Source organism: Ciconia boyciana, chromosome 13 (genome assembly GCF_034638445.1).
Source record: "Ciconia boyciana chromosome 13, ASM3463844v1, whole genome shotgun sequence".
Classification (NCBI taxonomy): domain Eukaryota; kingdom Metazoa; phylum Chordata; class Aves; order Ciconiiformes; family Ciconiidae; genus Ciconia; species Ciconia boyciana.
In genome coordinates this window covers 551,221-577,294 of record NC_132946.1, presented here as the reverse complement: position 1 = coordinate 577,294, position 26,074 = coordinate 551,221, and the positions used below count along the sequence as shown (strand labels likewise).

The following is a 26,074-nucleotide window of genomic DNA, read 5'->3' as shown; positions in this document are numbered from 1 at the left end:
CCTCGCTGCAGCCGGGAGTGCTGGCAAGGGGTGGACGTGGCGCAGCGGGTGGATCTGGGGAGCAGATGGGGCGGGCGGGGTGTGAGGCTGCTGGGGGCTGTCCCCAGCACGCCGGGGGTCAGCAGGGCTGCAGCCAGCCGGGGCCTGCCCTGGCGAGCGCTGCCCCCGGCGGGGCTCCCTGCTCTCCCCGCGCCGCCCGGAGGCTGCTCCGGCGCGGCCCGCCGCTCCCCGCGGTGCTGCCCGGCCGCTGTCCGCGGTGCTGACCGGCCTCTGTCCGCGGTGCTGCCCGGCCGCTGTCCCCGGCGCTGACCGGCCGCTCCCCGCGGTGCTGCCCGGCCGCTGTCCGCGGTGCTGCCCGGCCGCTGTCCCCGGCGCTGCCCGGCCGCTGTCCCCGGCGCTGCCCGGCCGCTCTCCGCGGCACGCCCGGCCCTGCCCCCGCCGCTGCCCCCGCCCGGCCCGGAGGTGCCGGCGCGGCGCTCGGCGGGGCCCGGCGCGCTCCCCGCGCTCTCGGCGGCGGCGGCGGCGGCGGGGGCGGGCCCTCCCCGCGCCGGGAGCGCGCTCCCGCCTCCCACCCGGCACAAAGTTTAGCAGCAGGAACTCGGGCGGCAACAGTGCGGAGCCGGCGGCACCGGGGCGGCACCGGAGCGCAGCCGCGCTGAGCCCAGGCGCCCCGGTGCCCGGCGGGGGCCGGCGGCGACCGTGCCATGCGGGGCTCCCCCCCGGCGGCGGCGGGGCGGGAGGGCAGCGGCGCCCCATGCGGCTGGGGCGGCCGGGCGGCGGCTGACACCATGTGCGCCCGGTGCCCGGGGCGAGGAGCGGGGAGCAGCCATGTCCCCCCCCGCCCAGCCAGGGGTGCCGGGCGGGCGCGGCTCTAAGGTGCCCCCGGCGCGGAAGCTCCTCTGCATGTGCAGCCTCTCCCTCTGCCTCACCTACCTGTGCTACAGCCTCATGGGGGGCACCGGCCCGGGCGCCCTGCGCTCCCCGGCCGCTCTCTCCGGCACGGCGGCCCCGCGCTCCCCCGCCGCGCTCCCCGGCACGGCGGTCCCCGGGGCCCCGCGCTCCCCCGCCGCGCTCCCCGGCACGGCGGGCACGGCGGCTCCGGCGGCCCCGCGCTCCCCCGGCAGCCCGCCGGGCAGCTCCGGCGCCCCGGGCCCCTCCGCGGCTCCGACGCGGGCCTCCAACAGCAGCCGGGAAGGGGCGGCGGGCGCCTGGCTGCGGACGCCGCTGGCCCCCGGGGAGGTGATCACGGCGCAGAGCGGAGCCTTCGAGAGGGACCCGCAGGAGTCGAGCACCACGGACGAGGAGCTGAGCCGGGCCGGCAGCCCGGGGAGCCGCGGCGGCGGCGGCGGCAGCACCACGCCGGACTACGGGGAGAAGCGGCTGCCGCAAGCCCTCATCATCGGGGTGAAGAAGGGGGGGACGCGGGCGCTGCTGGAGGCCATCCGGGCGCACCCCGACGTGCGCGCTGTGGGCACCGAGCCCCACTTCTTCGACAGGAACTACGAGAAGGGGCTGGAGTGGTACAGGTGAGGGCGCGGGGGCTCCGGGCGCGACCCGCGGGGCCGCCCCCGCCGCGGCGGGGGGGGGGACATGTGTCCGTGCGCGCCGGGGCGGGGGGTCCCGGGGGTCCCGGAGAGCCGCGGGGCGGAGGGTCCCCGGCCCCCCCGGCTGGCCCCGGCAGGCGGCTGGAGCCCGCGGGGGGCCCCGGGCGATGGCGGGGCGGGGGCCGCGGCGGGTCCCGGGGCCGCTGCGCGGGGCCGCGGCGGGTGTGGTGCGCGGCAGCCGGACCGCGCTGGCCGGGCAGGCCGGGCGATCGCGTGGGTGCCTCGCCTGGCAGCTGTGCTGACTTAAAATGCGGTGTTCTGCTGGGAGCTGGCAGAAAACGTGTAAAAACGTGCCTCTTCTGTAACTCCCGTGCACAGAGTGCTTGAGCAGACCGAAGCGGTTCAGCTGCTCTTGGTGTACAAGACTTCTAAATAGGTCAGTAATTAATAACTACTGAAATAAACAAGAAGGCAAGTTGTTCCCGGTGATGCTAGGGGCTTTGAAGTGAAGAAGGATGCCTGCTTTCATACAAGCTGCAGGGTTTCCTTCACAAATACTATTTACTCTTTATTCAACAAGTTCCACGTCAGAAAGTTTTTTCCATCGACAAGATCTAATTGCATTCGTGAAGAAGCCTCTAAACGTTGTTGTCTGACATAGGGTAACATTTTAAGGGAATCTTATGCTAAAAGTTCTGATTATTAGAAAATACTGGACTGCAGTAATGAAGTGCTAAGTGCCTTGGCAGGTTTAGCAAACCAATGAATTGTGACGGCTCAGGGTTTCTCTCTTTCTCTTTCTCCCTCTTTAAAAAGCCAAAACTAAAAAGAAAGCAGTACATCAGTGGAACTTGCAAATTACTGGTAGTTCCTTAGTTTATGGCTAAAAGCGACCCATACTAGCTTATAAGAAATAGACTGTGGCTAAGCTGATAAAGTTCTGTCTTTTTGTGCACCTAGTATGATAGTTGTTTAGCTGCTCTGAAAAAGGAAGGTAAAAATAATCAGAGGCAGCAAGTTAGTTACTGCTTGGATTATCTGGTCACTCTTTATTAAAACAGAGTACACAGTCTTCATGTCAATCGCATTTAAATGTGAGGAACTCCAGGCAAATTTCTGTGGCAATTGTGGAAACGGCATCTTTATAACACTTATTTGGTGTAGCATCCACTTGGCTTTGTTAAAATGCTGAGGGATTTTCTTGAGGGACTTCAATAAAGTGGAGATCAGCACTGGGAACACGCATTTGTCTCTGAGAGTGTTTTCAGTGTGCTGTACCAACGTGGGGAAGGAATAAAGGATTGGCTGTGGTTATTGTGTTTATGTATATAATTTCAGACATAGTATCTTATTTTACTGAATCCTCCTGCAGGAAAGGCTTGTCTTGAAAAACAAGTTTAGAAACTTGCTGGAAGAGGCTAGAAAGTGTCATATAAAAAGGTCTGGTTTTATTCAAAATGGGCAGAAGAAGATCAAGCACTGAATACGGCAAGCAGCTGCTTTTTCATCTTTAAAGTCATGCTACAAGAAAAGGGCTAGACAGTGGGTGTAACTCCCCTCGTGGAGTAAAAGGCACACACAGGTTTTCATTTGCAGAATGCATTTTGGTATTTTTCGTCCCTGTAGCAGCTCTGTGGTTTGGTTAGCTGGTTTCTAGCACCGATGCTGTGCTGCACTGGTAGAGAGGTGGGAGAAGAAAAGGTTGGGCCAGAGCTGATTTGTGAGGGTCCTGGGCAGAGCAGGCTGGGGGATGGATTCTCTGGTCATGGGATAAATAAATGATGCTGCTGCTTAATTGCCATTGTGGCCCTGAGGATTTGCCCTGATTGCTTAACCTAAAGCCATTTTCACACCTGCCCAACCCAAAGAGCGTTATTCTCCTTTCCCCTTGCAAGTTTTTCAGCCTTGCTGGGACAGGACACCAGGTCGCGCAGCGCTGGCGATCCGCGCCCCTGCGGGAGCGACAGGTTTCCCCTGGTGCTGTACTGGCACCGGGCTGTTGTTGCGGACCAGGGGGCTGGCACGCTTGGTGCTGTACAAATACTAAGAAAAAATGGAGGTGGGGAAAGATCGCCATCCACACGAGCAGCTATTTCTTCCTGACCTTCTCTGAGATGAGCTGATTGAGTGCACCAGGAAGGCTGACTGCTTGCAGCTGTGTCCCAGGTAGAGTAATTGGAGATTTTTCCTATCCACAGCAATGTCAGTTTTCTTTAAGCCAAGAAGCAACTATTGAAGTGTTTATACCAGCTTCTCCTTACAGTGACTTCTATCACTTGTTTGTATCTTGCATATAACACTTCTTTTTATGCATTATAAACTGTTAGCTTTTAATACTGTCAAGTTTTTTCTTCTGTAGTGAAATAAGGCAACAGCAGATTCCTTGCTTTGTCATTCAGTACTGAGAATATATCCTAGTCCAGCAGAGCTGTAGGGAAGAGAAGCAGTTTCCCCACCTTAGTTTCTCCGCCTGTAAAATGGAGACAGTACCTAAACGCTACCATTTCTTTTGCGTGTGTCCCATGCTGCGTTATTCATGTCCTTGCTGCCTTGAGGTTGGTCGGCTACAAACACTGTGCCCAGGGTCTCTATCGGGACGGTAGTCAGAGGCTGAAGTTAGTGCAAATATAGCTTTCTGCCTGTTGGCTGGTGCAGTGTGGCAAGCCTGTTACACCAGCTCTCTGCAGTCTGTTCTGTTTTCCTGGTAACCTTTAGGGAAAGCTGTGCTGTCTGAGATTGCTTTAGCTCTGCAGTCAAAGTTTATGTAGAAATTACCGAACTGAGGTCTTCCTACACGCGTACTGATGCAAACTGGGTCGCAGGCTTGTTTCGGTTGGTTAGTGTTATACTGACAGAATTGTTTGTGTAATTGTAATTTGTGATTCTGTACATCCTAACGTTGGGCTGACTGAAGGACAAGTTCAATGATACAGCTTCCCTCAAACTGCACTTAATACCCCCATGTACATTAACTTTTTTTGATAAATTTCCTAGCTTGCTTTTTTTTTTCCTGCTGCAGAATGTAACTTGACTACTATTAAACAGTGTGCTAAGGGCTGAGTGGGAAATGACTTCTAGCCTTTCCTTTTGTTAACAGTGTGGCAATACTTCTCTCTGGTGTATGTATTACTTGCATATCTTCAGCTGTCTCTCTTAAGTCCGGGACACTGATACTGGGCAGTAAATATTATCTTTGGTGATGAACTTTGCTGACTTCGTCCCTTGTAACATGCCAGAACTTGGTCCCACTGTGGACGAAGGTTGTGGCAAGGAGCCGGTATCTGCCTTTCCTTTGGAAGCTGCTGGTGACTCTCTTTCACCTGCTCGTTCCTTCTAAGCCACAGGATATGCCATCGTTCCCTGTAGGAACTGCTGTTGATTTTCAGTCAGTGCCCGCGTGTCCTTCTGCTCCTTGCACGCCCAGGGCAGCTCTTGCTGCCCAGTCAGCCCAGGCACAGGTAACCCCCCTGCACGGCCCCCGTGGCCAGGCTTGACCGGAGGCGTTTGCATGGGTGACGTGCTCTCTCCCACGCGATGCTCATGCCGTGAGCTCTGCCCCCGAGCTATCCAGAATGAGTTGTGAGAGCCTTTAGGAGAGTGCAGCAAGGACAGCAGAACGACAGGGAGGCTTTGGAGGCCCCTGAGCAGTGAAGGAATTTCGCTTACATCTACAAATGCTCATTACCAGCACAAACAGAAGCAGCATCTGGGATATGCCCGAGTTCCTTGCCTGGGCATGAGACAAGGGTGCACGAGCATGAGAGGATTTTGTGGGTAATGGGAACTGCAAAGTGCCCGCAGTGTCTGCCCCTTGGACAGGTCTGTCACCTTGCGGTGCTGGAGGCCTCAGTCTGGTGTCTGCTGCGACAGCCATTGGAGAGGCCGTGTACCGGAGGGCTGGACCTGCGCTCTGCAGCAGAGCCCTGGCTTTGGTGTGGTCCCGGGTGGCTTTATGTGACTGGAGAAGGGGAGGCGATCCTGTTGGCATTGCACAGCTGCCGCGCTGCCCTGCTGCCAGCGGTTTCAGTGGTGGGATGATTTCACGTGTGCGGATGCTGACAACTCTGGATGCTCAGATGCTGCTGATGACCGCTCTGGAGGTGTCGGAGGAAAAACGCTTTCAGGCGGTTGTGTGAAGAGAGCGGGGGCTCTTAGCACTGGGACAGATGGTGCTTGAGCAGCAGAGCTGGGTCTTTCTGCTTGTGCGAATGACCAACACAATAGATCTTAGCACGTCGGCATCTCGGTAGCTCTCTGAGCTGAGTGGAACAGCCCAGTGCTCTGAGTCCACTGCTCCCAGCTGCCCGCAGGCTCAGCATGGTGAGGTGGTTCAGTTTTGTCTGTTCACGCTTTCAAGGCTGTCTCGACATGCTATGTTTAGCAGAAAAGTGAGGATCCATAACAGTATTTTGAAAACAAATTCAAAGTTTTAACAGAAATATGATCTCCACAATGCAAAGAGAGTATCTCACAGTGGTGAAGTTAAATTGTGGAGTTTTAAAGTTCACTGGATGATTATTCCAGATAATCAGGAGCTAAATTCTACATGTACATGCACATTGCTTTACTCCTTGCCTCCCTCTCGGTGGAGCCTTCACAGAGAAGTTGCAGCAATGTGTAATTAGACCACATTCCTCTCACTCTGCCCTAGGCCTCCGCATGTTAAGCACTTATACAGGGGCGTAGCTTTACGCGTGGAGCAGTCCCGTTGCAGGCACTGCAGGGAGCAGTCACCATGACAGGCAATGAAATGGTTTGCGTGTCTAATGCTATTTTCACTGCCTGTCTGGTTTTTTTTGGAGCGTTCTCCCTAACAGTCAGGCCTGTGTGTTATTCTGTGAGCTGCTACCCTCATTCCAATAATGAATAATACCGTTACAGGGAGCTCTTCTCCCAGTAATAAACACGTGCTCTCGTGCCAGCGGTTCCAAGGAGCAGCTGGCTGTGGCTGCAGAGCCAGCACTCCCAGTCGTGCCCCTGTGGACATTAAACTCGTCTGTATTGGGGAAGCGGCTGTCACGCACCGTTATCGCTGTAACGGGCTCTGCTCCTCCCGGGGCTGCGTGCCGTCTCACCTACCCTCCTGCTGTGCTGATCTGGAGGCTGGCGTGGCAGGGCCATCTCTGTGCGCGCCAGGGCTGAGCCTGCCTCGGAGCACCCGGCTCTCCCCGCTGTGGCTGCCGGCAGAAACGGTGCCGGTTGTGTCCGGGGATGTGGATGAGACCCCCTGCAGCATTCCTTAACAGCTGCTGGACAGCAATAGCCTGGGGCCACTTCAGCCTCGGTCCCACACAGCGTGACCCTCGCTGTGAGCTGTAATTGCGTTGCTGGGTAATGCTTGTGCCTCTCCGATCAGCTCAGGATATTCAGAAAATCAAACCACTTCCTTCAGCGCTGTGAGTCTGTGCTGATGGGCACTACAGGAACACCTACAGTGGATGGATAGATCGGGGTTTGCTGCTAATGACGGGCACCGCTGCAGATGCCTGGTAACTGCTGTATTTCTCTGCAAAAGGCCTTCCCAGTGTACCGTGCCCTCTGCACTTCTGGTAACTTGGGGAAAGTGTATTGATTTTTTTCTGGGACCTGCTGTGAGTTGGCTTTTGCTAAAATGTAGCGACTCAGCTGCCCTCTCTCCTCTGTGGACCCAATGCATTGGGATTAATCTGAGTTGAAGACTGTACGGTATTGCCATGTAACATAGCTCTTTCAATACCTTGTCCCCTTCACCTTTCCTAAACCCTTAGGTCTGGGTTAGGTCCTACATGTGCACTGTTTTTTCTAGCCCAAGTCTTCCATGCAGAGCAAGCCCATGCGTGCCGCACTGACCTCCCACCGATGCCAGGGTCCGGCTCTCAGTAAAGCTGGCGGGGGGTCTGGGCTGAGCTGGGTTACAGGCTGGAGGCTGTGAGCAGGGGGCCAGGCTCTTCGCTGGTTGATCCCTGTGTTTCACCTGTCTGGGGGCTGGGGAGAGGCCACTCCAGCATCAGGCACGGATTTTCTTCTGCACCCAGAGCTACCAGAGTGAACCCACCGTGTGCCAGAGCTGGGGGTCTCATGGCCTCTGCCCCTGCCCTGTGTGCTAGGCCAGGGGAGCCCACCCTGCACCCTTGGTGGGCAGCAGTCTTCTCCCAGCCTTTCAGCTCAAGGGATGGGATGCAGGAATGAATCAGGCCTCTTTGCAGTGTTTTATCACCTGATGATGGTTATCCACAGGCTACTCGATTGTAGCCATGGGAATGGCAGCTGCTTTCAGCACCCGCAGCCCCTCCACACTGTGCTTGCTCTTCTTGCAAAGAGAGTGAGAGAAGTGCGAGGGACAACACGCTGGCAGGGGAGAGCTCTGGAGCACCCGCTCCTGCAGAGCTGGTCGCTGCTTCTGCCCCTGGGTAAAATCTATTTGTTTGCCAGCGACGGTGGGCACGTAGTGCAGAGAGAGCCGGCGGGAGGGGGGAGGCAGCACGGCCGCACGCTGAACCCCGCCTTGGCAGCCCCCACCTCCCTGCCCCGCTCAGCCGTGGCAGGGATGTGGCCGGTACCGCTCCCTCGACAGGGTGCTCCAGCGCCATGTCCCACCACCGCACCCAGCTGGGTCCTGCCCTGCTCCCCCTCCGAGGCCCGGCGTGTGCCCGGACCCCGCGAACGGGAGCAGCCCAGCACTTCCCAGCAGAAGCGCTTGGCAGGGTTATGAACCCACGGCTCAGAAAACCAGCAAGCAAGGCGGAGATGCCTCTTCTCATAAGTTTTGGAGCATCCCTTGGAGCACGCAGGGAACTGTCATATGTCACCAGGCCTGAAATAATCTAACTGTTGCACTGTATTTTCAAGAACACTCTTTCTCTAGTATTTTGCTCAATAATCCACTAAGTAAACGCTACAGTGCTTTGCTGCTAATGGCTTAAGTGTTATTTGTAGTGTCAAAGTTTGTGAGCTTTGCTCCACGTGTGAATGCAGTATCACTCAAGCATGTAGATGCTACAAAAAACCCCCAAAATAGGCCTGGGGAAAAACAGCCCCCTTGGAAAAGAGAAAGGCGAAGAGTCAGTTGGTTGTGTTCATGGGTTTAAATGATGAGTCTGACCCCTGCTCAGTTTCTGATTTAGCGAGGCTCGTTCTGCTCTGTTTGAAGCCCAGACTAGCAAAGAAGGAACAACAGGTTCTCAAAGAAAGTTATGGACAAAGGCTTTTGATTTTCAAAGTGAAAATTCCAGCACAAATTGGTGACACCTTGTATCGAGAGAGGTCGGAGTCTTTTGCTTTTCATGGCTTTCTCTTACCTCTTGTTGTCATGGGGACTTCTTTTCCCTGAGTCATTATATCATCCACTTCAGCAGAAATTTTATTGCTTTGGGGGCTGGAGAGGCTCATGTGGGACATTTCTCACTGCTCGTGGTGTAATACACAGAGGTAATTTCTTTCAGATGATTTTTGCTTGAAGTGGTTTCAATGAATTGAGAAGGGTACGAGTGTGAATGAATGGCTGAAATGTTCATACTGAGTTCAGGTGAGGAACGTGCACTATCAAACTTCCCAGAGCATTAAGTGTGGATATTATAATTTCACTGTGGTATGTATGTAGGCAGCAGTCCATTTTATCCTTTTTATTCACTTTTGAAAAAATATTATTTAGGATTTGAAGTGGTTTAAATTGGTTTCCCCTCCCCTTTAAAAAGTTTAAAAGAAAACCCGAAGTTATAATTGTCTTTTCAATCGCAGTGAGAAATTACAGTTTAGGTCACAGGCTGGGTCAGCCCCAGCAAAGCATGGCGTTGCCTTTGCTCCTGGGCATGGGAGGCAGGGAGGCCCAGGCAGGATCGGTCCCCGTGACCCAGCCGAGCGACCTGAAGCCGGGAGCAGCTCAGCCCCGCACCGGCCTCGCCGCTGGCAGCGAAGCCGGCCGTGAGTGACGGGGCTGCAGGAGCTGCTGCTCAGACCTCTGCTGTACGCGTAATGGCACGTGGGCACGCTTTCCGCTTCCACTTTCTGGGGGGACGTCGGGGGACACCGGTGCGCGGGAGCGCGTGGCCGGGGCAGCCCTCCCCTGCCGGGTCCTGCCGCCCCGCCGTGACCTGGGGGAGCGTCCCCCGGGGAGCCCTGAGTGCCAGGTAGCTCCTTCCCACGCAGGTCCCTGCCCGGCCGTCTGTTTGTTTATTTAGCTAGCTGCTGTTTCCAAGCGGAAGGAGAGTATTTAAAAGCCAACTGTTTGAAGGCTGTGGAAAGGATTCGTATTTATGGGGAAAAAAACCCCCAAAACCCTCAAAACCCCCCTCCAACCTGTTTTTTCAAATCTCCCATTTCCATCCCCAGAGTCAACACACCAATTTAGTAAATGTTGCGAGGCGCACTATTTTCCCCCTTGTCATATTATACATCCAAGCATCAAGGATGGATCATAAACTTGCTCTTTATGGCTTTAACATTTCAATTGCTAGTCACATTTTATGTAAATGAAGGTATTTACCTTGACAAGCTCTCCTGTGAAGTACAGTACTTCTTTAAAGAATTTATTTGGCAATATAAACAGGCCAAATGCTGAGGGTGGATGCAAAATTCACAATTTATTTTTACAGCTAGTAATGTAGGATCCTCCCAAAATATACCCGCAGTTGTCTGCTCCAATCTTGTCAGTGCCTTGGAGAAACTGAGGCAGGGGAACCGGAGGGAAGAAGAAATAGCAAAGGGACATCAGTTATAGCCACGGACCTACAAAACAGAACGGGCTTTGGATAAAAATAACTCCATCTGCCAGACTTTATTTTGTATTACGGAGATTGCTGTAACACATTTCAAGCCAAAATCTGATTTTTGTTCCCTCCAGAGCCAGGCTGGAGTGGACTTGGCCCCCTCCTTTATTAGCAGGTAATCATTTTGGATCCGAGCAGAGCAACGTTGCTCTGGTAGCCCGAATTTGCAGCTCTCCTTTGTTTTAGAGCATATTGCCTTTCATCTTGCATTGAGATGGGTACCGTAATATAATATACTTTCTATTAGTGTTCATCCACATCTGCAAATAACTTTATTTCAGCCTCAGCTCTGCCCTTTCTGTATTTGTTCTTGATGGACATTCATATAATTAAGCTGAGCAGCGAGCACGCTCGTGGAAAGCTAACGTCAGCATCAGAGGCCTGTGTTAAATTCGCATTTGGATTCAGCAGCTGACAGCACGAGCTGCCATCACCCAGTCAAGGAAAAGACAAAACCACCCCATCCGTGTAACGCCAACTGCAAGGAGGCACCAGCTCCAGGGGCTTCGGGGCTCCTCCGGTGCCCCCGTGCCCCGCGGGCTCAGCTGCCGTCCCCACGTTCAGGACCCACCTCCGAGCCCCGATGGCGTGGGAGGCATCGCCTCCTGGCTGCCCTGGGGGTGCAAGGGGCTGCGTCACTTGGGCAGGGTATTAAGGGTGAATTACTCGGCTCCAGTCCCACTTGTTGAAAAACAAACCGAGCCTTTTACATCCAAAGCGCTGACTCATGAGATGCCGATGGCAGACCACGGATCCTGAAGTCGTTGCTGCTGGAGGTCTTTAATTGGCCTTTGGTTCATCCCCACTTGGTCTGTCCCCCGGGGAGCGCCAGCATTGATCCCGCTGCTGCTCGCCTGCACCGTCAGCATCGCACCTCCGAGCTAATTTCTCAGCTATTTATTTGAACCGTGCTAATCCCAAATTGCCAACCGTCGCCTCTGCTCTGCTGCTCCGTGGCACTGGGGGCCTGCAGAGCCGGGCGATACACAGGGGGGACAGAGGTACCCCGGGAAAGGGCTCTGCCTTTTTTACTCGAGCCGTTAAAACCCTACAGAAAGGAAAACTGCTGCAATCAGCAGCCAGGGATGGACTCGAGAGGCTCTAGGGGAGCTGGACAGTGTGATGGGGAAGGCGCTTGTCGTGGTTTAGCCCCAGCCGGCAACTAAGCACCACGCAGCCGCTCGCTCACTCCCCCCCGGTGGGATGGGGGAGAGAATCAGAAGAGTAAAAGGGAGAAAACTCGAGGGTTGAGATAAAGACAGTTTAATAGGGAAAGCAAAAGCCACGCATGCAAGCAAAGCAAACCAAGGAATTCCTTCACTCCTTCCCATGGGCAGGCAGGAGTTCAGCCGTCTCCAGGAAAGCAGGGCTCCATCACGCCTAACGGTGACTTGGGAAAACAAATGCCATTGCTCCGAACAGCCCCCCCTTCCTTCTTCTTCCCCAGCTTTATATACTGAGCATGACTCCATATGGTATGGAATAGCCCTTTGGGCAGTTTGGATCAACTGTCCTGGCTGTGCCCCCTCCCAGCTTCTTCTGCACCTGGCAGAGCATGGGGAGCTGAAAAGTCCTGGACTAGTGCAGCAACAACTAAAACATCTCTGTGTTATCAACGCTGTTTTCAGCACAAATCCAAAACATAGCCCCATACCAGCCACTATAAAGAAAATTAACTCTATCTCAGCTGAAACCAGGACAGCGCTTTAGCTGGTGTGAAGGAAGATGTAAGCGTGGTGGCTGGTGCTGGGTGCTGCTGTGGGCAGGAGGGGATTAACCCTGGCCGGGGCCCGGCAGCGGAGGGGAGGGACTTGGCAGCATTCTTGCTCGCCAGCCTTCATTAATGGCTACCCAAGATAAATCAAATGTCTGGCCAAACCAGAGCAATCCAAGCTAGCCAGGCATGTGCTGCCCTTGCTGTCGTAACCGCGTGCGCGTTCCCCCCGCCCGGGGAGCCGGGCCTGACGGGGCGAACCCTCGGGGGGGTGCGGGGTGCCAGGGCAGCCCTGGAAGTCCCCGGCCGGCAGCGTGGGCAGTGCCCACCCCGCTCTCCCTCGTGAGGGGCAGAGAGCCCGGGGGGCTGCGCAGTCCCAGCCCGAGACGGGGATCTGGTCCTCCCCCGCAGCCGCTCCTTGGGGTGCTCTTCCACCCACCGCCGCCCGGTCAGCGCTGCGGGTGAATCGGCGTGGGAGGAGGGCACGCAGGCAGTGCCGCTGGGTCTGCTACACACGCCTGGATCAGGAACAATAAAGGTGCCTTACTCAGCTCAAAATCCTCTAGAAACCCCCGAAAAAATCAAAGCACTGTGGAAAAATGCCTGAGGCAATAACTTCATCGGTAAACTAAAGCATCTCGCTGAGAATTTCTAAGACCCAGCAAATTGTAATGCAATTTCCTATGCAAAAAGGGGTTTATCTCTATCTAAATATTATTCTGCATCATTACTCATTGTAGGGAAGCTATTCCTCTCCTAGGTTAACTGATTGAACTTTGGAAATAAAGCTGCAAGCTTATCATACAGATGGGAGCTTGACTTTTATTGCTCCTAAATTGTAGTGATATTGTTAGATGTGAGTAAATGTATACTCCATTAGAAAATATTAATGTTTGGTACTACTTTAGAATTAGAAAGATTAAAAGAAGCATTTCTGTAGTCCTAGCCCACCATGAAATTGAAGTCTATTTGGTATGTAAAACGTGTAATACAAATAGCCTAACAATTAATGACAAAGGAAGAGCTGGGATGGATTTAAGGCTCAAACTACCCTGGATTTCTCGAGGCTGGAGTGGCAGCAGGGGAAATGTGTTATTAGATCATTACAGGCTTTTCTGCTAGAGCCACTGCTGGTAAAGTTACATCAAGGTGTTTTATTATTGCCCTGTTCCCACATAGTATTCTGAAACTCGTCTTGGGATGCCGTTGTCTCTGTGGGAGACCATCCGTGTCTCTGCCACGGACTGGTTCATTTGGAAAACCTGAACAGAAATTCTTCAGCCATTTTTTGCGGTAAGCGATGGTGAGAAAGTGCTTTCCCATTGCCATAGTGTTTAAGGAGCTTGTTTATTAATGTTTAAGTTCAAAGCTGCTGACTGCAGTCGGGGTAATGTATTCCGGAGCGGGGATTCCTGCTGGCCGAGGTCCCTGCAGGGCACCATGGCGGATGCAAGTCTTCTGCCGCCCGGTTCGAGGTCCTTCCCCAGGGTAGCCCGGCGGGGTGCTCCCCAGCGCGGCTCTGCCAATGCCCCCTATTAACTTTTGCTAATGCTTAAGAGTGCATCGCAGGTGGAGGAGAGCGTGAAGTTCTTTGCTGTGCCCAGGAGGCGAGGATTTGGGATGCCGACGTAGGGAGGGACTGGGGGGGGGCTCTGCAGAGAGGCAGATTTCATGCTGTGGCTCTGTCCTCCAGTGAGCTTGGGGAGAGCTCAGCCCCAGGTTACCACTAACGCGGGTGCACGGCATTCTGCTGGAGCTGGCGCGGGGAAGGCCCCCTCCTCCTGCGGCTCTGCTGGCTCCCGCCGGCGGAGGGTCTCTGCTGCAGCCCTCCCCCTCCCACCCGCGGGCATCGAGGGCCGGGAGGAGCCCGGGCACTGTGCAGCCCCACCGGCAAACCCATGCAGCCTCGTTGGGGCTTGGTTTTTTTCTAGGGGGGAAAAAGTAGATTGAGGTACAACAGGCTGTTGGCTGTGCCTTTGGGATGCAGATACAGGGCCTACAGCTGCGGTGGTGCCAAATGGATGTTGTGTGGCCCTTCGGAGTATAAATTGCATTTCTAATTCAGTTTTTCTCCTGGAGCACCCCCTTGCACTTCATGTCACAGTCATTTTGTACATTGGTGCCTCTGTGCTTAAACGTAGAGTGTGGAATATGTAGCTCCGTCTTCCCGCCTGCACCTGCGCTCAGCTGCGGCCGGGCATCGGCGCCGGCTGCGGGCCTCGCTCCCAGGCTGTTCTGTTTTACCAGGGAGGTGCAAAGAAGCTTAATGAACCAGAGAACTTGTTCCATAATATTACTTTTAAAAACCATATTTTAAAATGGGATTTATATCTGTGGTGTTTCTTGGTGGATGACTTAGTATTGTAACGAAGAAGAGGAATGCTGCCTTAATTAAAATGTAACCCCCTACATTAATATATATGTTGCCACTGAAAATTAGGGTTCACTGAAAACAGTGCGTTTAAAAGCTTGTGGCAGGTTCAACTGGCGGCGTGTGAAATGGGAAGTGATTTGGGACCAAGTGCCCCAGCTCTGCAGCCCAGCCACGCAGGACGGCGCTCAGCCCGCGGCGGGGACGGGGGATCACAGCTGCCTTCGCAGCCCCCTAATCCGGCCGGCAGCCGCCTGGTCACCGGCCCATCCCTGGCGGGCAGTGACACTGTCCCGGGGTGCCGCTGCCTGTGAACGTGGCACCGCGGTGCCTGGTGGAGCTGCTCCAGGCGCTGCTGCCCGCCCACGGGCAGGACGCGGGCAGCACGGGCGCCTTGCCCTGCCCAGCCTCGCCCTGCGCTCAGCTGCGGGTGGGAACCGGCGCCGGCTGCGGTGCTCGCTCCCAGGCTGTTCTGTTTTACCAGGGAGGTGCAAAGCAGCTTAATGAACCAGAGAATTTGTTCCATAATATTACTTTAAAAAAATATATTGTAAATGCAAACATTCCCGACTCCCTCTCTCCAAGCACTGTGCATGCATTGCCGTTGGCAGTATTATCAGTTATGAAGATATTTTGCATTCAAGGATTTGCAGTTTCCAGGCCCATGAATATTCAGGCTCCGGTTCGCCCTTTCTGTCTGTGCACTGCACCTATCCTTTCCTTTCCTTCGCTCCTTTTTTTTTTCCAGCGGATTCAATTAGTTCTATTTGCTGCTTTAGCAATAAAACAATTCCCTCTGTGGCGTTAAAATGAGTTTCTTTCATTATTTCATTTGGCTTCTTGTTATATGTTGAAGGAAAGGGAGGGGGCTCTGCTTACTGCCTGCCCCGCTTCGCAGGGGCGGGCTGCCAAGCCGAGGAGGACACTGGGTGTACTTGGGGCAGCATTAAGAATTAATGAAGGGCACTTGCTAGCGCAGAGGCGCAGGATCCTCACTGACAGAGCCGCGCTCGGAGCCACGGGTAAAATTTGACCGATCCCAGAGACCTTCAATAGGACTTTGGCAACCGAGTCACTGAGACAGATAGCCTTGAATGTGCTGGGCTTCTGAACACATTCGAGGAGTTGGGTCTGGTCGGTTCCCAAGCACGCAGAGCCTTTGCATTAGCTGTTGGTAATGAAATGCAGAGACTGAGCCCGTATTTGTTTTAGCTAAGGCACAAGTTAATCTGAGCTGAAACATCAATTTAGACCCAGCAGATCAGTTCACTGAACCAGCGTGGGCAGTGGCCGGTGCATGGTGCCGGGGGCTGGGGCTGGTCGAGGGTCCTGGTCCCATTTTCTCCCAAAGCAGAGCCCAGTGTGGCGTAAGGAAAGCGCACAGGTGTCGTGAGAGCCAGAAAAATAGTGATTATGTGGGCAGGGTATACAAATAATTACACGTAATGCCAGAACTCTCTCGGCAATCTGCTCTTGGAGTGCCCTTTCGGGGGGCTGCGATGGCGTCAGGTAGCCGTGTAGTGCTAACAGACCCATAAATCATTCTTGTTTCACACTGTGCTAAACACAAATCATATTAGTTACAACACTGAAGAGCATCTAAGTAGAGAAAAGAGAAAGGCAAGGTAGAAAGAGGAAACGAGATTTAAATCTAATTGCTTTTCCGCCTGTGTTTCGCCGCTGTTTGGCTGGGACACAATGGCACGCTGCGGAGAGGGAGCCGGGAGCTGGCACGGGGCGCGAGGTGGGAGCCGCACGGCATTCCTCCTCTGCTCCCCCCGGATGGTGAACAGCCGACGCGGGTGTTAAAGGTGGATGAGAAGAGACGTGGCTTTGTGTATTCAATTTAAAAAAAAAAATTACTTTTCCTCTTCTTTCTGTGACTAGGTTAGGTTAAAACAGTTGCACTGGTTCCAATTCCTGCTTCATTACAAGATTAAATCTAGAACCAAATAAGAATTTCCAGGCTGGCGGGGCGGCTGCGACCCCCCTGGGTCTGACGAGTGCCCGACTTTTTGGAGAAAGAGGTTCGTGCTTTTCCTCTCCCCAGGGAAGGGCCCGAGCCCCTCTGCGGCGGGAAGTGGGGTGACGGACGGTGCCCGCTGCCTCCAGAAGGAACTGCACAGTCAGAGCGGGGACGGGCGGCTGCTGGGCAGGTCCTGGGAAACCTCGGCTGGAGGCTTTGCCGGTAGGATCGGTTATTAACAGCAAGCTTCAGTGGGACAAAGTAAAGGAGCTTAAAAAGGAAATATGTCTATTTGGGATGGAAAACCATTTTACAAGGAAGAAAAATTAGAGCGTACAGCAGGGTAAGCAGGACTGCAAAGTTAAGTAATTAATCACACCAATTGTAACTTGGAAAGGAAATAAACGTGATAAAAGGATTTGTCTGAGTAGATTACAGGCAAATTAGAAAAAAAAAGGAGGGGTCATCATGGACTTGGGAATTGTGCTCTTCAGAAATCTTCAATCATCCTCACAATCAATTCTGCATTTCCTTAATAGCAGTGTGAAACACGGCTCGCTCAGCATTGTCTTAGATTAACCGCTAACTGCAAACCATACATTAAATGAAGTATTGAATATTTGTCTCTCAACAATACACATGGAAATTGTTTATTTCCCTACTAGGTCTTCTGCAATGCATTTAGGTACTGTAACCTAAATTGTAAAATACAGACTTGCAATATCTGCACTCGATACCCTCCCAGTGCCTGGCCCTGACAGCGGCTGCACCAAGGACCCACAATTACGGGGAGTTTTTTTCTTGTAAACTGATTGTTTGTTTCTGGAGACAATTACACTGACTTTATTATACAACGTCTGTTTCTCTGCAACAAACAATCTGCTTTATGGGTTTTCTTAGTAAAATACCAAGTCACTATGCTCACTAATATGATTCAATTCTATTGTGTTATCTGACCTTTAAGGAACTTGCAATCTATAATAACATGGTTCTACAGCAGATCCACTAGTAAAAAGCCTTGGCTTCTGGGAAATTCAGTCTGCAAATAAGTGGAGCCCAGGTACGAAAGGAATAACAAGGCGCTTTAACCCCTTGGCTGCTGGCCTGCCTGGGGTGGTTTGGCCATCCCTGCGGCGAGGCGCTGTAGGGACGTGCGGGCACAAGGAGGCTGGAGGTGGGAGCGCAGCTTGGTGCGTCCCATCCGTCCCGGAGCACCCAGAGCTGGCGCCTCTCGTTCCTCTTCCCGGCGGCACGGGCATGCGGAGGGGACGTGGAGGGGACGCGGAGGGGACCCGGATGGGATCCACTCTCGGCCAGCAGAGCCGCGGTGGGTTGGCTGCGCTGAATGGGCAACTTTCGTGCAGAGCTGGTCGCCCGTGCCTTTGTCCATCGTGCACAGTGCTTGGCAGCAGAGCGGAGCAGGCTGTGTGCTGCTGCGCTCATGTACGGTGGCACGGAAATGATTAACACTGGTATCATCCCCGCTCGCCCACCCGCTCCCGTCTGTTCACTTTGCTTCGGGCGCCCTGCCACGCGTGGAGGAACCAGCGAGCTCCACTGCGGACGGGGGAGCCCGCATTTGGCCCCTCGCCCTGCCGGCGGCGCGGGGGTCCCATCACAGCCAGTGCCGGCTCCGGGCTGCTGCCAGAGAGCGTGGGACTGCCCTCCTGATCCAGCCCAGCCCAGCCTCTGGCCCCCCCTGCTCCCCTTCTCGTCTGCCAGAGGGACGCGGCGCTGCAGCCAGTTGACCCCACAGCATGGTGGAAGCTCAGGAGCCATGCCACCACGTGCCCACATTGTCCCTTAGCCCAGGCTGTTCTTCTCCTGCCTGGAATTTATCCACAAGGTGCTTAGAAGAGGTCGGCAGGTCTTGGTCTTGGCCAAGGCTGGAGTGACCCCCGGCTCGTAGGTCAAATAGCCCAGTCTTCTCGGGAAGGGATCTGCCACCCACCAGCTCATGCTGCTGGTCCCTCTGTGCATCTCTCCCAGCATGACCGGGAGGACCTCAGACCCACACAGGACACAACGCTGCTGAGGAGGCATCGGGAAGCCCCAGCGTGACGGGGCTGTTCGCTCCCTCGAGGCCGGAGGGGTCCCCGGGCAGCGCTGCCGCGTCGTCTCTGCCCAGCAGACAGCTGCGGGGTCTCCGTCCCGCGCCCTGTTTGGATGCATTTCCAGCCCACCAATCACTCTCCTATCATTCTGATTGCTTCTGACCGACCTCCCTCCACGGCGGTAATGCTCCTCCTAAGAGGCATTCCAGTGATTTTATTCAGCTAAGTGAAAGATGGGGGATAGTCAGGAACCTGTTAGACCCAGGGAACTGGCAAGAGACTGGGAACTTGAACAGAGAAAGAAATACTTCAGAAGTTTTTAATGATTGCTTTCTCAGAAGCTGGCAGACAACCTGTGCCTAACTCTAGGTGCTGAGTTTTTTAGAAAGTTTTCTCAGCCCGCTGCATGGACTTTTGGCAGAGATCTTTGTGAAACAACTTTTCCACCGAGGAACAGGAGATCAGAGAGCCGTTCCCCTTAACGCTCAAGTGTGCATGAACTTGCAGGGATATCATTTGAGGCTCTGCTAACCTTGTTAAAGGTCACCTTTTGATCCCGTCAAATACCCTCTTTACCTGGAGATAAGATTTAAAAATGAAAGACGAAAGAGAAAGGGCTTAAGAACGAAGGAGAACCTGGAAGCTCACTGAGCACGCCCGCGCCTGGCTTGCGGCAGGGGAGAGATTAAAGCGAGCGCTGGCACAGCCGGGGAACGGCCGTGTGGGGTGGGAACGGAGCGGGAATGGAGCGGGAATGGAGCGGCTGGGGTGTCTCAGGGCTGTCAGGCAACCCCGCGGCACGGCCGGGAGCACGGGCCACCCCGCGCCGCTGACGCTCCCCTGCCCACCGCCCTGCCGGAGCTCCTGCCTGTCACTGCCATCGCCGCGGTGCGGAGGCACTCACGAAGGAAACCGCGCCGGGCCAAGGTCGCGGCTGAGGTCAATAAATAATACATGACAATTAATCTTAGAAACCTGCGACTCGGGGGAGAAAGGAGAGGACACTGCGGATCCTGGGCCGGGCTGTCAGGCGGATGCTTTGGCTCCATGTCAGCCCAGGCAAGTCAATGAAAAATAAGCCTCTGCCGGGATGCTGTGAGTCGGCGGTGAGTCACTCGGCATGGCTGGCACGCGCCCGGCGCCGGCGGGAGCCGGGCGCTGCCGGTGCCCTCGCCGGTGTGCGGGGAGGTGGGTGGCTGTCGCTGCCCGGGCGAGGGGTGCTTGTCCCCGCTCCCCTGCGGGGTCCCGGGGTGCCCACCCACGGGAGCCACGCAGCCTTCACGCATGCCAGCTAGCCGTGAGCCCTCTGTGCTGGGGGGTTTCAGCAATTGTTCGCCTTTTACAATCAATTCCCATTTGAGATGTTTTAAAATGTATAACTGTCTCCTTGAGACTACAGCATTCAGCAGGTGGTAACACTCAAAGGCTTTTTTTTTAATCTGTAGTAAGGATTTACAAAGGAAACCTTGACTTTTAGATTGATTTTTAAATAAGCATATATTTAGCTGTTAGTGCTTGAAGTACATATTGGATTATATTCTTCTGCAAACAGAATATTCTAATTGATCTTGCTAATAAATAATGAAAGCCAGCCCTGCTACATATAATTCAAGGTTACACTGCATTTGTACTAGCAGCACTGGGGAGTTTTTTAATGCTTAAAAGATTATTTCTTTAAAAAAGGGAAAAAAACCTGCGTGTGGGGAGGGAGGCAGACTAAATGCTGAGCTTTTCTCTAGAATTTCCTTTTGTTATTTTCTAAAATGCAATTAGCAAGTGTCACCATTTGAGACCCTCATATACATATAAAACTAAACTTGAAAGCCTCTCCTCCCCGGCAGCTGCCCTCTCAGGAGCGGCGGCAGGCGAGGGAGCGCGGCTCAGCCCTGGCCTCCTGCGGCAGCAGCCTCCGTGGCTGGCTGGTGGGGTGTGACGGGGCCAGACCCCCCCTGTTCACGTGCCATGTTGCTGGGTACAAATAATAATGGCAAGTCTGCAGATATCGTCGGGAGGAGGGCGCTGCTCGCTATTGGAATGTGAGATCGGCTGGAGAATCAATTTTAATGTTCAGCCTCGTATCGATCAGCGCCGTGATGGGTTGCTCGGCTGTGGCATGAACAGCTTCAAGGAGCCTCCGCTCTGGGACAGGCGTGGGCTCCTGCACGGCCCAGGGACACGGAGCTGCCGGGGCTGGGGCTGAGGGGGTCTGGCACCACGCTGGGAGCACCAGGCAGGGCTCTCTGCGGGGGCGAGGGGAGCGGGGCCGTCCCGGCGCGCTCCCACATCTCGCTGCGGGCCGGGGGCCGGGCAGCCAGTGCCGTGCAAAGCCCACAGCCGGTGCAGCTCAGCCGCCCGCTCCAGTGCACCGCGACCAGGGGGTAACTTTCGGGCTAGGTTGTGAGTCCAGGCATAGCCACAGCTCTTGACACTGGTGCAGAGCAGCCTTTCTTTGTCAGCTTGTGTCCTGCTGCAGACATGTTCTGGCAAGTCTGGAGACCACCCTTTGTTTTGGCTCACCAGAGCCCAGCAAATGCCCAGTGACAGAAAGGCCATGCAGGGCTCGGTAACTCGGGGGAGCTGGGTTATTACGGTCTGCAAATGCAGATTCTCAGCTTGTAGAGCAGGCATTAATCACCCAGTGACATTGCAATTACCATACAGGATAGGGCATTTATTTGGCATTTAACATGTAATTAGGCGAAATAACTATTTCTTCCCCGTGCTAAGAAAGTGCAAATTGCAAATGGCCGGATTTGACCTGGTGAGTTTATGCAGCTCAGCTGCATTGGCTTTGCCACAGGGCAAAGAGGTTTTTTGTCCAGCTAAGGTGAAGTCTGCTATTAAAGCGGACATTCGTAGCAGTCATCCCCGCTCTGTACAAAAGCCTCCCACCTGCTGGAGTGACAGCAGTGACCGGCGCGGTGGGGAGGGCACGACGCCTTACGAGCGGTCATCGTGGGGGCAGGTCACCAAGCCCACGATCCTGAGCCTTCTGACAGTGACCACGGGTGGATGCCCAGCGGTGCAGGCAGGGCATCCCTGTATGTATGCATGGTATTTCTCCCTAAGATGTATGGTATTTCTCCCTAATAATCTGAAACGTCCTCAGCTCCAGGATTAGGACAGAGGCCAGCGAGGCACCCAGTGCAGGGCTGTGTGCAGCTGTGCGGCTTTATCCTTTGCTTCCTGCTGGTTGCTGGAGGAAGGGAGAGACCTCCGGGGACAGGGCAGCCGTCCCAGCCTGCCAGCTGGGCTGGGCTGGAGGGATGGTGTGATGCAGGAGGCTACATCCAGTTCCGCCCCTTTGAGACCAACAAAGCTCTTCATTTCTGAGCAAAATCCTACGTAACTTGTGTCTGGGACCTGCTGCTCCACTCCCCGTTGGGGATAGGGCAGCAATCTGTGGCTGCACACATTTGCTGCTGACCCACTTGCTGCCATCCTGCTACCCATTGCAAGAAGGCATTCTTTTGTAGAGTCGAGTGGTGCTTGAGGCTGAGCCAGCGCAGGTCTTCCAGGCAAGAGGAGATGTTGCTATCTTCCTGTTCCTGTAGGCAGCTGGCAGCCACTCTCCCCACCAGCTGGAGCGACGACATGATCAGCCAGCAAAGGCAGCACAATATGAAAAAGCTGCTGACACCTCATGGGAAACTCACTTAAAAATATTTTATTTAGGTGCATGTCTGTGAATTTTTCTGCTTCTCTCCCCCTTGCTCCATACCACAGAGAACACTGCCTGGAGCACAGGTGCCTTGCTGGATGGAGTCCCGTGGCTCTCAGTGGGGAGAGCAGAAGACAGGGATGCAGAGCCAAGTCCATAGAGCATCCAGGACCCGCGCGCTGTCTCCTACCTCTGCAAGGCTGCCTCATGGCCAGCATGCACCGGCTGGTGGGAACAGTCCGATGTGGAGCTGCGGGGCCCCATGGGCTGCTCAGGGTGGGCGCACTGGCCAGGAGCAGGGGAACGGACACCGCGGGGGAGTCAGGAGAAGAGGACAGATGGACTCTGCTGGACCCGGGCAGGACAGAGGGCTGCAGCTGGTGGCTGTTTATTGGTAGAACTACTCCTCATGGTTTTGCCTTGTGTTTGTTCTAGGAAGTCACAATGAATATGGATGTGAGCGTGCGGGGAGCTGGGATGGGTAATTAGAGTGGAGCCCTGGGATTGGGAACTCCTGGGCTGTAATCGTACCCCAAGGAGGGAGCCGGTCCTGGGGGTACTGTGAGATCTCCCAGGTTGTGTGCGCTGCCTCTGCGCTGCCACGCCGTGGGACCTAGGGCTACTGACTTCCCCTCTCCCTGGATCTAATTGTACCTGCCTCACAGGCGTGTTGTATGAGTCTGAGTTAATTAACGCTCATGAAGCCACTCCACATCCTTGGAGAAGAGTAAAATATCATAGCTACTGTTATGATTTGCTAGGCAACCCAATTAGTTTAATTTCAGAAAGTTCCCAGACAGCCAGCCCTTTCCCCAGCCACCGCGCTGTCCCTGTCTGCACGCTGCCATGTGCACGCTCGTGGAAGCCAGCTCGCGCTGTCTACCAGGGAGATGACAGCAGCGCTCTGCGTCTGCTCCTTGTGACCACCTCTTCCCCCTGCCCCATCCCTGGTGCTTGAATCATCCCCGGTTGTCACCCTTTTGTCCCATTAACGGCCTGATGTCATCGTGACCTGTGGCTCTGGTCACAGCAGCCACCAGTGATATCATGAACAGATGAAGAATAAAAGACATCCCATTTATCCTCAGCTGTTTACCTCGATGTGAGCTCTGGGGATGCCGATCCCTCTTCTCCAGCTGCAGCAGAGGGGTCTGGATGACACCCTCATACTACAGCCCGAACTGCTGGGAGCTCAGATGAAGGTGTGAACCCAAAGTAGCCTCTGCTCTGGTGACAGTCTCCTTTTTCCATGCTGCCTCTGGCCAGCAGATATGTGGGACAAACTCTATCTCAGGCTAGCTCCAAGCTCTTTGTAGGGCTGAAATGCTCCTGTGTCCCAAAGACTGGGGAAAATCAGGGTATGCTGGGCAATAGAGAGAGACATCCTTCCTCACAGCCACTCTGGCATCACCCTGAGTCTGCAGGACATATCATATGTGGATCACAATTTTTGCCAGAAAATCTAAGCTGTGTAAGGGCTGCAAACCAGGCGGTCGCGAGGCCAGCTGCACGCCTGCCTCACCACAAGTGCCATCAGGTCGAAGAGCATTTAAACCAGCCTGCCACGGAGAGAGAGAACAGGGTGTGCATTGCTGGGGAACGAAGCAGCTCACGGTGCTGCGTTGCAGCAGCCCAGCCCCGCCATGCGCATTTGCAGGATGAGGCGGGTGGGGGGTGTCCAGTCAGGCGTGCGTGTATTTACAGAGATATGTGCATCGGTGTACATGTATGTGTGTCTATGTATTTATTTAACAGGTTAGGAACTCGAGGACTACCTGTTCCAGCTTTTGGGGAAGCTAAAAGCAATTTGTGGCATACGCTGAGGCTGTAGGAAATAAATCACCAAGGGCTGAGTGGCTCACCTCCACAGACCGTGGTTTTGCTCAGTGCTGGCTCCGATGCCCCGCTGGCTGCCTCTCGTGCAGCCGCAGCTGGGCGACCTCTGGGACGTGCAGCCCTCCCCGGGAGCGGGCCGGGGACGGCAGCGGGGCTGCGGTGCGAGGCAGTGCCCCGCGCCGTGCGCAGCGCCACGGGGCCGCTGCAGCCCCCCAGCCCCTTGAGGGAGGGCAGGGCTCGGGCCCTTCCAGTTCAGCCTGAAATAATTCGATTGCCTGCTTCTCGCCAGGCTGCCCGGGGAAGAATGCCTGGCCTCTCCCTTTGTGCCCCATCTCTTCACAAACCCATCCTTTGTTACCGGCTCTTTTTTCCTCCCAAGACATGAAAACTGAGGCCTGTCGTCTTTCCCTCTACCTTTGCAACAGATGAAGATGTCAGGGAGCTTGACTAGCTGTTTAAGAGATCTGCCATTACCTTCTTCCTCCTCCAATTCTTGAAATAATTTCATAGGGATCCAATTTTCTCTTTCATATTCACTCCTGCAAACAGATTTGAAAAACTCTTTGTTAGTTGAAATAGTCTCTGAAATGTGCTGCTGTATTTCTTTTTGCTATTCTAATTAGCCTTTTAACTCAGTGCTGCTTGTATTTATAGATGGCTAATCCTCCCTCTTCAGTCCTCCTCCTCCTCCATAGCAGAACATTTCCACTGTTTAAAAGCCGTTTGCTCTTTCCTGTTTTCTGTTTCCCAGTTCCTTTGCTATCGCTGTTTAAACGCTCCAGCTCTTGACTGAGCTTCCTGATCAGACGCAGGGTCTCCTTTGCTGCAGCACCTTTCCCTGAGCGAGATTCAGCTCCAGGCTGGCGCACGCCTTTGAGCAGCTGCCTCGCTTCTCTCCTTCAAGATTATTTCAAGACCGCCTATTTTAGCTGTTCAGCTCCTACCATCCGCTTCTGCAAAAACGGGCAACCCAGGGTGGGCACCAACGCAGCTCTGATTCACTTGCACCTTTCTAGCTGTGCTAGTGCGGGCAGGAGCCTCTTGCACATTTTCGGTAGCCGCGGTCTCACGCCCTGCCGTTCTCCGCGGCTGCGCGAGCCACGACCATCCAGAGCAACATCTTGTTCTGAACATCTCGGATTCCTCCGCTCAGAACAGCTTCTGCATCTTGCAAAGGAAGCGATGTAACCAGATTTGTGTCCCCATCCATCATCCTAATTAATCACCGTAGTTCAAAATACATTTTCACTTTTTTATGCTTTTATGTACTTAGGAGCTTGGACGAATTGGTTTGCTGTAGTTTTTCACTAAGCCCTTCAGCTTAGCACTGGTGAGCGTGTTGTGGTTTCCCCAGGGTGGGGGGGATGTAAGCATGCACTTATCTCCCCAAAGCCAGTGGGAGAGTACCCCATAAGAACCCTTTTTGCTGTGCGCCTCTAACCCTTGACTTAGGACCAATTCCCCTGCTAATGCTTTAGCTCTGCATTTACAAAGCTTAAGATAACTCAGAGCTCTTCTGGAGCAATGCCAAATTCTAGCATAAAATATCAAAATGTCTTGGATGGTGCAAAGCTTTATCTGGAGATGTAGGGCTTTCCCTTCATGTGGCCCTCCTGCCAGAGCTTTTCATAGCATGGTTTCAAAGAGCAAATATGCAGGAGATCTGCTGGCTTAGCGCAATTCCTAAACGCAGATAAGGCTTACATCCCTCGCACCAGGTAGGAAGATTCCAGTGACAGTTAAAAGTGTTCAATTGTGCAAATCTCTGGCTGTGGCAAGGAGAGATGGGGAGCACAGACAGATGGTCTGGCACAGAAAGCACGCTGGGAGCCTGCTAAAGCACGCTTTCTAAAAGGCGTCCCGGTTGCCTCGTGGCAGAGTCCTTTAAAGACATGAAGGTGAGCGTAACAGGAGTCCTGACTCCCAGTCACACCGCGGGCTGGGTCCCACCATCATCGGCCACGGTTTTCACAAGTCCCTCAGCACGGTGTCTTCCTCTGGGGTGGACTCAAACAGTCTCAATGTATGGCAACCACACAAGCATAAATAAATAACACTGCTGAGCTGAAGAGCATCCCCTATGTAGAGAGAAATGCCCTCGGCAGCAGAGAGCAGTGGGCACGATGCAACATCAGGCGTGACGGGGCGATGGGAGCGCATGGGCCTGGGCGCTTCTGCGCTTAA

The 26,074-nt window shown here is 54.3% G+C and overlaps 1 protein-coding gene across 1 annotated transcript in view; it reads left to right on the top strand.

Moving 5' to 3' along the window:
• Positions 1–828: 828 nt before the first annotated feature.
• HS3ST4 (heparan sulfate-glucosamine 3-sulfotransferase 4) overlaps positions 829–26,074 on the top strand; it is a 65,952-nt gene continuing 40,706 nt past the window's right edge. The window contains exon 1 of the mRNA XM_072878108.1: positions 829–1,526. Coding sequence (XP_072734209.1) covers positions 829–1,526 — 698 coding nt within the window. The remainder of the gene's footprint in view (positions 1,527–26,074) is intronic.